This window comes from Haliotis rufescens, unplaced genomic scaffold (assembly GCF_023055435.1).
Source record: "Haliotis rufescens isolate VD_foot unplaced genomic scaffold, xgHalRufe1.0.p SCAF_6, whole genome shotgun sequence".
In the NCBI taxonomy this organism is placed as follows: domain Eukaryota; kingdom Metazoa; phylum Mollusca; class Gastropoda; order Lepetellida; family Haliotidae; genus Haliotis; species Haliotis rufescens.
In genome coordinates this window covers 29,654,283-29,668,936 of record NW_025964334.1, presented here as the reverse complement: position 1 = coordinate 29,668,936, position 14,654 = coordinate 29,654,283, and the positions used below count along the sequence as shown (strand labels likewise).

General features: G+C 40.0%; 1 protein-coding gene across 2 annotated transcripts in view; it reads left to right on the top strand.

Moving 5' to 3' along the window:
- Positions 1–13,338, top strand: part of LOC124141041 (vacuolar protein sorting-associated protein 18 homolog) — a 33,001-nt gene extending 19,663 nt beyond the window's left edge. For both annotated transcript variants that reach the window (XM_046508909.2, XM_046508908.2), the window contains 11 exons: positions 592–685; positions 1,938–2,011; positions 2,808–2,963; positions 4,800–4,940; positions 5,383–5,514; positions 6,181–6,265; positions 7,288–7,415; positions 8,378–8,499; positions 10,418–10,676; positions 11,574–11,632; positions 12,316–13,338. In XM_046508909.2, coding sequence (XP_046364865.1) covers positions 592–685; positions 1,938–2,011; positions 2,808–2,963; positions 4,800–4,940; positions 5,383–5,514; positions 6,181–6,265; positions 7,288–7,415; positions 8,378–8,499; positions 10,418–10,676; positions 11,574–11,632; positions 12,316–12,379 — 1,314 coding nt within the window. In that variant the 3' untranslated portion in view covers positions 12,380–13,338. The remainder of the gene's footprint in view (positions 1–591; positions 686–1,937; positions 2,012–2,807; positions 2,964–4,799; positions 4,941–5,382; positions 5,515–6,180; positions 6,266–7,287; positions 7,416–8,377; positions 8,500–10,417; positions 10,677–11,573; positions 11,633–12,315) is intronic.
- Positions 13,339–14,654: the final 1,316 nt, after the last annotated feature.

The window sequence follows — 14,654 nt, the reverse complement described above, 5'->3', positions numbered from 1 at the left end:
TTATGCTAATTCTGACAAAACCCTTGGAATCTACTACTTGTTCTTCAGGATTATTTTCCGTTTAGCGACAGTTACTTGCTGAGATCACTGGACTCAAATATGTTTAACTAGGTTTCATTCCAGTAGCTTGAGTCTCTCGACTTTTACAGGGGTAGACACGATTGGTCATATCCAACTAGTCTGCAGCCCATTTCAGACTAGTGGCTTACGTAAAGTAACTAGATTTGGGGAGAAAACAACTCGTCTCTCTGGTGTGTCACTAGTCTCGGACAAACAGACTAGTCGCCGTCTCTCTCCATATTTATATACTGCTAATGTTTTCCAAACTTTGCCTGGATGTCTTATTTTTTAATGATTTTTTTGTGAGGGGGGTTACTACTTTTCATCTGAACTGTGATGAGTACTTTTGTGTTTATTTCTGTAAAATGACCATACAATCTTTGGTTCCATAAAGTTGGTACATAGAATTAAACTTTCTCTAAGATGGCATTGTAAATGTTTAATTATGTATATAAGATAGGAAGCAGTATGGTGTCTGTAAATGAACACAATTCCCAGGACAGTTGAATAATAATGCCTGTATTCCTGTAGGAGACAGCCTCCAACAACCGTGGGGTTGTCTACGACCTGATCGCTAGTCATGGTGATGTGGAGGACATGGTGTTCTTTGCTGTATTAATGAAAGGTCAGTTCCCTTGCTACCACTATGTCACTGGTAGCGATACCTCTATTGGGCAGCAGTGTTTGAAATTCAGGGTTTATGGGATCCTTAAGATTTGTGGAGAATGGAAGGACCTCATGAATCTTTAGCTTTCAACCTTTGTGTTCTGACAAGGTCTTTTATGCTTAATTTCACACACTGTGTAGTATTTGTCATGCAAAGTTGCTTCCCACAGGCACAGCAGGATCTGATGATCATGGGTTTGAATCCCAAGTTCACCCTGATCATGATCATGCTTCACATTTGTGCCCTTGCTATGCCTCTATCACCACAGCCTTACAGGGCACACAGGCGGCCCAGCTGTCTAAGGTGCAGTATTCACTGAGTTTTTCTCCAGGGCATGCTAGGATCCAATGATCATGGGTTCAATTCCAAGATTTGCCCTGATTATTTATTTCCCTTGGTTTGTCAGCACTATCTGAGCTTCACCAAAGTGGGAAACAGCAAAGGCCTGCATCACTGACATGCCGTTGAAAGAGGTGTTGAAATCTCGCTCACTCACTCTGCCTTACACTGCCTTCTGGTATGAAATAGCTGTCTCCAGCATTAAAACCCGACTCACTCACTCACTCTGTCTAACACTGCCTTCTGGTATGATATAGCTGTCTACAGCATTTAAACCCGACTCACTCACTCACTCTGTCTAACACTGCCTTCTGGTATGATATAGCTGTCTCCAGCATTAAAACCCCACTCACTCACTCACTCACTCAGTCTTACACTGCCTTCTGGTATGATATAGCTGTCTACAGCATTAAAACCCCACTCACTCACTCACTCACTCACTCACTCTGTCTAACACTGACATCTGGTATGATAGAGATGTCTTCCGCATGAAACCTCACTCACTCACTAGCTCACTCACTCACTCACCCAACTGAACAAAAATGGATTATTTTCAGGCTGCAGTGATATACTGGTAGCTAGAATATTGCTGATCCACTCATTCACTCACTCACTCACTCACTCATGAAGCTAAAGTTGTTTTCTGTTGCCTTAAAGTTGGCCTCTTTCTAAGGTCACCTGGTAAACATCCAGTTGAGCACAGTCTCTAGTTTCTGTCAGAAATTGGGCACAAAGGTTGTGCAGCATGATTCTTCACTTCTGTCACTTTGTATCACTCACCTACTGACTCATTCACTCAGCTGAAGATATTACTTTTGATGCCTGCTGTATTCCTCTGCCTTAGCTCAACTGTCTGCCATGTGTGTTTCAGACTACGAGAGAGTCATCAGCCATCACATCCAGCATGAGAACTACAAAGGTGCTCTGGACGTGTTGAAGAAACAGGTAGGTTGAATACCATGCATAATAGGTAATGTTATTGCTGGTTAGTTTTGTTTAGAAGAAGAAATATGAAGCTGTCTTGGTTCTCAGGCAGTGCCTGCATCAATTTGAATTGTACATAGCTAATATCCCTTCAGTGGGGGGAATAAGGTTTTAGGATTCTGAATCAAAATACTAAAAAAATGTCTGATGAAAAACTACAATATGTTTAAATAATTAAAGCAGTAGGAAAGTAATAGTTTGAAAGTATGAGTCTCAACATCAGCCTTTATCAATCTGAAGACCTTGGTTACAATACCCACTTGGATACAATTAGTGAAGCTCATTCATGATGTGGAGCGGTCAGGTAGCCTAGTGGTTAAAGAGTTCGCTCGTCACGCCGAAGACCCGGGTTCGATTCCCGACGTGGGTACAATGTGTGAAGCCTATGTCTGGTGTTCCCCGCCGTGATATTGCTGCAATATTGCTAAAAGCGGTGTAAGACCATACTCACTCATTCTTGATGTCCCCCAAATGACATGGCTGGATAAATGCTAAAAACTATGTAAAACCCTGTTTGAGCTTTAGTCAATTCCTGATAATTCCTCACTCAAATTGTAGTAAGATTGCAGATTTATCACTGTGCTCCGATGACGTAATCACTGCTCATGCTGTGAACCACTGGTGTGCCTGACGAAGACCCAATAATGTACAGGATGTCATGATAGAGATGTAATGTTACTGACTGCGGCACAGAACAACATCTCTCTTGACTCCGTAATCAAGAGAGTTCCCTCTAATGTTGTCCTTTTTTCACCAGAGTGAGGTTGAGCTGTACTACAAGTTCTCTCCCCTGCTGATGCAGTATACGCCAAAGGAAACAGTGGATGCCTGGATGACCCAACACAAGTACCTTGACCCCAAACAGCTTATCCCCGCTCTGGTGCAGTACGACCATCACAAATACAGGGAACAGGTGGGTACTTGTTACAGTCGTCTACTTCAGCAGTCATACCTGGACCTCTTACCACAAAGATATCAAGTATTAAGACAGCCATAGATAGTTATAGGTCTGTCATATTGACTTGGTCGATGTCCAAGATCTGTCATAATGGCCTGTTAGAGGCCCAAGTTCAGTCATATTTGCCTGGTAGAGGTCCAAGTTCAGTCATATTTGCCTGGTAGAGGTCCAAGGTCTGTCATAATGGCCTGTTAGAGGCCCAAGTTCAGTCATATTTGCCTGGTAGAGGCCCAAGTTCAGTCATATTTGCCTGGTAGAGGTCCAAGTTCAGTCATATTTGCCTGGTAGAGGTCCAAGGTCTGGTCGGTCATATTGGCCTGGTACTGGTCCAGGGTCTGTCATATTGACTTGGTAGAGGTCCAAGGACTGTCATATTGGCCTGGTATAGCTCCAAGGTCCAATAACACCCATATATTTATAATGACATTTTTATGAATCAACTATCTTTACCATATAACGGCTTAAGGCCCTCAAGGATCCCAGGACCCCCTTAATTTCAAAAACTGCATCATGAAATTGGGTAAGATTTCCGTACATAATCCCTGCATCAAATTAGGGAATCCTAACCCAACATAATTGATCTTTAATACTTCTAGCCAGGGCTTATGAATTATAACATTATGAGGCATGGGTTAAGAGCAGACGTCTTACCTAAATTTGAGTTAGCAGGTGATCAAAGTTGTGTTTAACGAACTTGATTCAAACTTGCAAAGAATGCCTATTTACCCAAGCCGAGTTCCCTTCATGGTCAGTTTGTGGTCAAGAACTGGAAGTGTGGACTTTTGTGGATGTGACAGTTACACATTCAAAGCAATCAGTAAAAGTGTAAGGTTATTAATAATTTTGGATCATAAATTATATTTTATAAAGAAGTGAAGAAAATTTCAAAATTCAAACTTTGTTTTCTTTGCTGGCACTTCTCACTTATCGTTAATTGGTGATTAGCAGGAAAGATTAACCCTAACTGACTATGTGCCATAACAGTTATATTGGAATAATGCCCACTGATGACACAACGATGTCTTGAGTCTATGTTGTTTATTTGCTTTTATTCAAGAATGGAATCCTGTTCTCATGACATCTTGTATATTTATAAACTGACTCTGAACATTAAACACAGTTCAAAATATCCAAATATTGGGGACTGTTCCTGTAAAAGTGAATATTATCCTACTATAGGGCTGGGACGAGTCCGAATTTACTACCCGGGTACCCACCCCCCTATTACCTGACCCTACCCGGGTACCCACTGTAGGTCTCAAGAGATAGGTACAAAATGTCCGATTGGACATTTTTTTACCATAGCACTGGCAAAACGTATTTAGATACATTTATCAAACAATCTTGTCATGCATACACTGAAGTTGACCCAAGTTATATCTTTATTCAAAGATATGAAAAGTCAGAAGGAATGGGTGCATAGTCAGAAAGAAATGCGAACAATTGTGACTTGTAGTGTAACCACAGAGTTCTAGATAATTTTTGTCATTAAAAAATATATCACATGACTAACCACAGGTCCGGGTAGTCCTGTGGGTACCTGCGTCCTACTCAGTACACACCCGACCTGGGTACTCAAGTTACCTGTCTCAGCCCTATATCCTACCCTATTTTTTATCACGGGGATGAAATTCTCTAGTGTCAGGATGATTCTCCCTTGTGAATTTGAACCCATACCAGTGTGGCACTAAGGTAGGATACTATACTCTAGAGTAAAACTTCCCCTGGGATAATATTTAGGTAGGATATGATCCTTGCTTACATTCCCACCTGATGGTGTCTTCTGTGTAGGGTAATGAAGCTATCCGGTACCTGGAGTTCTGTGTGCACAAGCTGGGCAACAAGGACAGCCCCATACACAACTACCTTCTGTCCCTGTACGCCAAGCTGCAGTCAGACCAACTCATGACCTACCTCAACCTGCAAGGGGAGGTAAGCACTGATATCATGTACCCATCAATGATATGAGGCATTTTGCATGTGCAATAAAGCCTACATATCACAGGGAGTGTAATAGCCAGATATCAGCCTGGGTGGTAAGAAATTAGAGTTTCATGCCTTATTGCAAAGTAGGGTATTTAGTAATGATAATAATAAGACCAGTTATATAGCACGACATTCCAAATCACAGAGGACATACTGTAAGTGCATACATGAAGAGTCTGAAAGTCAGTAGCGTTGAAAGAGATAAGTTCTCAATCCAGATTAAGAAGCAGAAAGAGAGGAAGCACTTTTCAGGATCAGCGAGAGATAATTCCACAGAGAGTCAGCTGATGAACTGAAAGATTTGGAAAGTAATGTTTTTAGATTATAGGCAGCAACATCAAGGAGAAGTTGACCAGCTTGTTGGAGTAAATGTGTTTCTGTTGTGCAGGATGTTGATGATGTGAGTTACGACCTGAAGTATGCACTGCGCCTTTGTTCCGAGTATGGCCACAAGAGGGCGTGTGTGCATGTGTACTCACTCATGGGATTGTACGAGGAGGCAGTAGACATGGCACTCTCTGTAAGTAACTCTCATCCACAGGTGGAGCTTTCTCATGTCTATTCTGTGTACAAATAAGTGTGTAGTTTGAATTTTGATTTAGGAGAACCTACAAAGATTATTTCAGTCCAGGTACAACACTATTATTGTTCCTTCATGTCATTATGGCTTAAAAATAATAGTCTTGGTTCTCAGGCACCGCCCGCATCATCATAAAGTCTGCCGCACGTTTCGTTTTTATTTCTTTTCTAATCTAAAAAATCTTTAAATATTCCGCTACTCAACACACAAGCCCAGCAGTTAAATGGTACAATACTTAAGAACAACATGATTTCCCCGAAATTATTGTAAACAAAATTTGGTTACATACTATCTTGAACAGCAACAACAACAAAAACACCGCCCGTCCATGCAATAATTTCAAAAGCCATTGGCTGAGAACCAATTCTGTTATTTGTTTTAGCCTAAGCATGTTAATGCAATTTTGTTATCAAACAATAGTATCGCAACTTGTTATGATGTCATGTACCAATCTGATGACATCATTGACAGAATTATATCCAAATAGAATGTGAATGTTTCACTTGGTGCTGCATAACCAGATATTGTATGTGTAGACATGGATGTTATTTACTTGAAAGCACTGTTGAAATGTGGATAATGATGGAGTTACCTCCCTTTATCCAGGTTGATGTTGAGCTGGCAAAGACGCAGGCAGACAAACCTGACGAGGATGACATAGAACTGAGGAAGAAGCTCTGGCTGCGGATAGGTCAGTGAATGTTACCATGTGATGAATGTTTTTGTGAAATATAAGTATTTGCTGCCTTTTCCCAAATCCCAATAGGGTTGAGTATTGACAATATCTTTTGATTTATAGCGATTATAAACAAGAATAAGTAACTAATGAGATGTTTATTGTTTTATTGATGTCAACTGTTAACGGGTTTCCTAGGTTGATGTGACTCATTTGGCTATTCCTGCTGAGCCATGTTCATGCCTCAACGATCGTGAGGATAATTTGGCACATAAGGTTGTGGACTTTTTAACTGACAGCCAGCATTCCTCAACTAGCTCTAAGACTGGCCTATTCCTATGACAGTTGTGGACTTTTTAACTGACAGCCAGCGTTCCTCAACTTGCTCTAAGATTGGCCTATCCCTATGACAGCTTGGTGTGTCCTCAAGTCATCTTTGTAGTTTGCTACTCTGTTGTGATTGGATGGTCACAATGGATGCACTATGCTACTCAGTGTTTATTGGATGGTCACAATGTATGCACAAAAAAAACTCAATGTTTATTGGATGGTCAAACTGGATCGACATTGCTGATCACCAACTCGCGAAAACCCCTTTTTACAAACCAGTATTTTTACCTTTCAGTCATCATGGTTATTGAATAAACTTGTATACAGATACTGAAGTATTTCTCCTAGTTGGTGGATAGATGTGTTCAGTGCATTGGCTCCTCATGTAAACACAGAGAGTCACGGACCTTTAGGGGCCAAGGGTGGCCCAGGGGTCTAAGGTGGTACAAGTTGTGTGCAGAGTTGCAACCCTTTGATGTGCCTGGATCCTTTCATTGTGGCTTCCAATCCCAGATTCACTTTGATTATGATTCTTAGTTTTGTCAGCACCATAATACATTATCATGGATTCCATCAGAGTGATATGCATGTACAACCTGGCTTTCCTCACACATTAATCTGATATGCCTGAAGTACTGTTGAAAGCAAGGTTTAAACCCAAGTCACTTACTGTGATACTGACTCATAGTTTTCAACCATTGTTGCAGCTCGACATGTTGTGGAGGAAGAGAAGGACATCAAACGTGCCATGGACTTCCTACACGAATGTGACCTCCTCAAGATTGAGGACATCTTGCCATTCTTTCCCGACTTTGTCACCATTGACCATTTTAAGGTAATACTCAACACTACTGCTATCCTATCAGGGAGGGCAAGTGTGCTCAGTGAGGAAACTGTCAATTTGTTACTTTTTATCCCCCCAGCATATAATGGCGGGGGGTATAGTCTTCATCTGGTCTGTCTGTCCGTCCATATTTTGTTTCCAGAGCATAACTTGAAAACCGTGAAAGATTTTTCATCCAAGCTTGGTACATGTATTAACCAGGGGCTGAAGTGGTACCTTTTGCTATTGTTGGGGCCTGGGGGATTTGTCGCCTCTGATGACTCTTGTTTAATTGATCCGTTTCAAGTACATGTAAATACACTGCACTATCAGGGAAGGCTGGTGTGCTCAGTTTGCTGGGGAAACTGATGGCTCCGGTTCTGGATTAGTTTCCACGTTGGGAAAACCATAATATCAAATTATGACCCAAAAAAACACCATAACCTGCATTTTATCTCTGTGAAAAGACACAAAAGTATCTTTTCCAATACCATTTACCTACTTTCGACAGTACTGGAGAACACTGTGTCACTTCAGTGCAGCCAGTTGTGTTCTGGGGTCGTGATAACACAGCCTGCTGATACATCTCCATGGCCCAGCCCAACAAAGCAGGCTTAGACCCTGTGTCTCTGTTACAGTATGGAAATTATGATGGTCATAGTGCTGAGATTACTTTTTGGCATTGCAGGTTATAGTGCTATGATCGTTGTTCAAATATTACATTACTTATATTATTGTATAACATGTATAACATATATAACATGTATACCTTGTATACTTTGTATACTTTGTATAACTAACAATGAATTGTAGCCATAAATATATTTTACTTTCAGAATAAGGACCCTGTTTTTTCAAAAAGTATTTTTGTTTGGGATTCACGTAATGAGTTTGCATGTATTTTGCACAAAATTAGGGTCCAATAATGTCATCTGAAAAAAAAAATTGAACGATGTTTTGGGGTTGTATTGCAGGATGCCATCATCACATCACTGCACGAGTACAACGACCACATCAAGTCACTGAAGGACGAGATGGAGGAGGCTACCCAGAGTGCTGAGGAGATCAGGAAGGAAATCCAGAGCTTCAGAAACAAGTAGGGACACATTTGTTTGGCTGTTTGTTTGTTTGTTGTTTAATGCTACACTCAGCAATATTCCAGCTGTATGACTGCAGCCTGTACCAAACAGTCCAGTGAGTGATGATATGTGTAATGATCCACACCGCTGAGGCACAATGTAATCGTAATCAACAAAGCTAATGAGTCTGACCATCTGATCCATTTTGTCGCTTCATACAAGGAGCTGGTTTGGGGAACGATCAGACCTCAGTGCAAGTTTTCAGGGGCGGTCGGGTAGCCTAGTGGTTAAAGCCTTCGCTCGTCACGCCGAAGACCCGGGTTCGATTCCCGACATGGGTACAATGTGTGAAGCCCATTTCTGGTGTCCCCCGCCGTGATATTGCTGGAATATTGCTAAAAGCGGCGTAAAACCGTACTCACTCAGTGATGGTTCACTTGAATACTGATGGTTCGAGTGAAAAGACTGATGTTTGCGTGAAAACACTGATGGTTTAAGTAAAGACACTTATTTTTTTAGTCAAAACACTGATGGTTAAAGTTTGGTTGGTTGGTTGGTTTGTTGTTTAACGCCGCACTCAGCAATATTCCAGCTATATGACGGCGGTCTGTAAATAATCGAGTCTGGAAATGACAATCCAGTGATCAATATCATGAGCATCGATCCACGCAATGGGGATCAATGACATGCATCAACCAAGTCAGCGAGCCTGACCACCCGATCCCTTTAGTCGCCTTTTACGACAAGCATAGTCGCCTTTTACAGCAAGCATGGCTTGCTGAAGATCTATTCTTCCCCGGATCTTCACGGGTCCATGGTTAAAGTAAAGACACTGATGGTTTGAGTCAAAACACTGATGGTTTGAGTCAAAACACTGATGGTTTAACGAAAGACACTGATGGTTTAAGTAAAGACACTGATGGTTTGAGTCAAAACACTGATGGTTTGAGTCAAAACACTGATGGTTTAACGAAAGACACTGATGGTTTAAGTAAAGACACTGATGGTTCGAGTCAAAACACTGATGGTTTGAGTCAAAACACTGATGGTTTAAGTAAAGACATTGATGGTTTAAGTAAAGACACTGATGGTTTGAGTCAAAACACTGATGGTTTAAGTAAAGACACTGATGGTTTGAGTCAAAACACTGATGGTTTGAGTCAAAACACTGATGGTTTAAGTAAAGACCCTGATGGTTTGAGTCACAACACTAATGGTTTGAGTCAAAACACTGATGGTTTAAGTAAAGACCCTGATGGTTTAAGTAAAGACACTGATGGTTTAAGTCAAAATCCTGATGTTCATGTGAAGTTAAATGCAAGAAAGGGCAGAAAGCCCCTGATAATCTGAAGCATTGTGTCAATGTTTAGCATTTGATAGGTTTTCTCAAAAGCTTTTTCCACTCACAAGTTTATTTGGGATGTGACACAGACATGCATTAGTGTTATTATCATTATACCCTTACCTGATACAGTATCAGACATGACAGGATGGAGTCACAACACTTAATTCACTTCTTTCTGTGTTCCCCATGTTCTATTGCCTGGCTGATAGGAGGTCAGTGCAATCAAGCAGTTTGTGTTGACTCATGTAATTGGTTGATTCAAGTTTATTCTGATGGTACTGTCCAATCAGATTTAGTATTGTTTCATGACAGGTCATAAATGAAGCTCACCTGTTGAGTTGTTATCTGGACATTTTAGACTTATACTTTGCCTTCTTGCTTTTATTTTTTCCCTTTTTCCTCAAATTGATACAGAATTACACTATGAATCGTTATTTGAGTACTGGTAAGCGAAGAGTTACGATGCACCAATTCATCAGTTATTTGTGACAGCCCCAATATATGTGAACACAAGTCTAATTGTATTCTGTATTCTGCCTTGGATACAGCTGATGAGGCAACTCTGTAATCAATCTTGTCCTATATTTCAGATATGCCTTTGTGAAAGCCGAAGACAAGTGTTCCTCTTGCAGCTACCCACTGATGGTGAGGGCGTTCTACCTGTTCCCATGCCAGCACAAGTTCCACATGGACTGTCTGATTGCAGATGTGCTGCCCAGTTTGTCGGGGTCCAAGAAGTCCAAGGTTGACCAGTTACAGAGGAAGCTCGCGGAGAGGGACGAGGCGGTTCCATACAGGAAGTCCACATCAGCAGCACAGATCGGGGTCAATAGAGATGCGGAGGTGAAGGTGGGTTGCAAAGTTATATGTCTACACTGCTAGGGACTAAAGGTGCAATGTAACATATATATTACTCAAAAGAAGTTAAAGAACGCCCAATTGTTTCATATTAGGCAATTACTATATCTTATGGAAGTAAGATCAATGAATCGGGTGCTCTTTAACTTATGAGTAGTATATAATGAGAGATTATAGCTGGGTGTGTTTAATACATAATTTTACTCGGTGAATTAACCGTAGAATCTGTTTATGAATACAACGTTTGAATGAACTGCCATATCATAAAGTGCCAGATGATTTGCAGGCGTTTTGTCTACAGAATCACACATTGGGAAAGCCCCATCTAGTGGTATTTAGAATGGTTGTCAGTATTTCATGGAGAAAAGTAGGCATGACATCGATTTATGGAGCTTATTGATAGGTCTTCCTAAGTGTCTTCATTTGCATATTTATCGGATCATGCTACGAGATTGTTCCAAATGGTTTATCCATACTTAGCACTATTCATTATTTGATACAGTATCATATTGTGTTCAGATATAAATGGAAATTTTGTATCAAGGTCTTTAAGTGGGAGACAAAAGTACAGGCTTTTTTCCAATTTATGTTTGTTAGTGAGTATTCAATGCACATGTGGAACTAATGGTATTAGCTTTCGTTTTCCTGTACATGGGATAATCAGTTATACCGGCAGATATTAATGGCCATTGTAAATTAAACTAAATTACGTTACTTCAGTCAGAAATATCACTCACTGGCCATTACTAAGCTATATCTTGGAGTGTCTTGTGAAGTTTGATATCAGAGAGTATGTTGTATATTGTATGCAGAATAATGATTGCTATGAGATAATATGTAGGCTACAGATCATTGCTTGTCTTGAATATACTCGCTATGTACCTTCAGGCGGAGTTGGACGACTTGGTGGCTTCGGAGTGCATATATTGCGGAGACTTCATGATCAGGTAACAATCTCCTGGCACCAGCACTTTCAAGTAGATACGGACCCACCATTTAATATTCTGGTGGGGCCTGAGGTTCTTGTTACAGACAGGATTTATTCTTAGTTACACGGTATGGCTGAAATATTGCCGATGTGACGTTAAATAATAATAATATTATTATTATTATTTACAGCCCCAAACACCAATTTTTGTCACTGAAAGGAATAGACGAACAATTATTTTTTTCTCACAACACATTTCTTGGCCAACACATTTTTTTGGGGACAAAATATTTTTAGCAATTTCTTCTGCTAAATATTGCATCACATCATGTAAACATTTTCTCATTTAAGCTGGAACCAATGATAATTCATTGCAGAGGCTCAAGACTAACATTGGTCAGAATCATTCACAATAGACAGATAAACCTCAAAGACTGATATACGACTCATTTGTTATAACTACTGTATAACAAATGGTAATAGAAAGTTATGTAAAAAATTTGGACTGAACTTCATGGTGAAATTAAATAAAATGTTAATGAATATAATAAACTGAAAAAAAACATGTATGCATGTTTAGATGTTAATGCAAAAGAAATCAAAATGCTTCCTTGAACAAAATGGTAGCAGATATTGCTGTTTTTCTGACAAAGATACTGATATAAGTGATTTGCATTCATGAACTTTTGTCTCTATTTTCAGGTGTATCGATAAGCCCTTTATTGAAGATGATGAATGGAAGTCAGCTGAAGTGGAATGGGAGTAAAGTCATGTGACATGCTAAACCAATCAGCTTAAGTAACATCAGTCAGCAATGCTCATGATGGTGAACGACAGTGTTGTGACCAATGTACATATAGAATCCACACTTGGCAAACAACATACATGTATTTGTGAAGATACCAAAAGCAAGCATTACAATGAGAGTGATAAGCTTGTTTGAGCTGTCTGTCAGCTGTCATTGTAAATGATCTGTAGATCTTGGATTGGTCTTTGGAAAATGGCCTTGACATAATCTCACATTAATCTGAAATTTGATCGAGGCCAGGACAAATGCTTGCTTATTATTCCAACAAAGTAATGAATTTACTTGTCCATTGTGTGCATTAAATAACTTAGTGATTATGAAACATTCACATACAGTAACACCCCTGTATATTCTTGATGGTACCATTCCCAGTGAAATTACCAGATTAACAAATGGTTCCTATTGAGTAGTGTCCTTTGTTTGTACATGTAGACATTCCTGACAGAATCATCAGGCAAGATTATTTTCTCTGTGATGAGACGGGTTTCACTGAAGTGGTAAACATCTGAGACCTGCATCACTTCGGGCTTTCCTCCCACATTAAGCTGACACGCCGCGATATAACTGGAATACTGTTAAAAGCTGCGCTAAACCCAACTCACTCACTCACTGGAAATGTAGAGTCATAAAGTGCTTGAATGTTTCATCTATTGATTTGCTTCAAGGCACACACCAACTAAATATATTATTTTCTGAAGGATCAGTAATGGGAGACTGAACCAGTTTATTCTTGTAACAACACATGAATAATTATTGTACAGGAATCATGTGAAATCATTACATAGTTGCAGCATAAGTTGTACATAAATATATGTAATATATCGATGTGAATAAAGCTGTTCTGTGTATATGTGCTTGACGCAGCTACAACAATGAAATGAACAAAATAAACATGATAAATCCTGAACTATTAAGTCATGTTTTGTGTTTTTCTCGAACTGTGTAGATAAAACACAAAAACATATGAACATGAAATAACATGAATATTCCCTATTTACCTTGGTGTGTCAGCCTTCTCGGCTAATAAACAAACTTGAGGAACATCAACAACTGACAATTGAACTCTCAGATCTGCATAATCCGTGATGTCAATTACAACAACAAGGGTGGTAGGATTTCCAGGCCTGTGAAGATCCGGGGTAGAATAGGTCTTCAGCAACCCATGCTTGCCGTAAAAAGCAACTATGCTTGTTGTAAGAGGCGACTAACGGAATCGGGTGGTCAGGCTTGTTGACTTAGTTGATGCATGTAATTGTATCCCCTTTGCATGGATCGATGCTCATAATATCAATCACTGGATTGTCAGGTCCAGACTCGATTATTTACAGACTGCCGTCATATAGCTGGAATATTGCTGAGTGCAGCGTGCAGCGTGCAGCGTGAAACAACCAACAAACAATCAAAGGATTTCCTAAGTTAGAGTTTGACATGTTTAGCTGACCTGATTGAAAGTCAAGTGAATGGGTGGTGCATTGTCTGCCCGTTCCTAACTTTTGCATTTACAAGGCCTGTGGAGCTGACACTTTGTATGGATGATCCCAGCTGTGGAGTCTCAAAAACTGCCCACGAAATTACGATCCAATTTTAAACGTAGCTTATAGCATCATGAAATGTGACTCATAATGTTTTTGGTGAGCTACAGAGCCTTAATTTCTATTACAGTACTTTGGAGGATTATTTCTTTTATATATAAGCACTCAGCGACAGCTAATTCTGTACAATCAGTTCACTAATGTACAGTGCATCTGTTAGGTGCATCAAGTCCACTGCATTGCATCACACTTCCTTTAGGAAATAGATTCTTCATTTGCATGTTGAACGCCTACTGTCCCAAAACACCCTGTTCACGCAGATGCATATGAGCTGTACACATAAGTTTTGTTTGGATCCTCCAGGAACAAAACTGTTAAGTATGGGTAATTAATAATTTATGCCCTATCCCAGAGAGTAAACGCTTACTTATATTTCACTTTATCAACTTTATAAATGTTTTATCAGATGAACAAAAAACGGAAATGAAAAATTCAACCATTAAAACAACTAGTTTCCAAATATTATTCCTCTACTCAGGTCAAATGGTGGAATAGTAATAGTTTGGAGTCACCATGACATCACCAGCATTGATCCACACAATTTGGACATGCTATCATCCAAGTCAATGGAGCCTGATCACCTGACCACGAGCAGCACGAAAAGAGAGAGAGGGAGGGAGCACATATGCACTTGGTTGAAT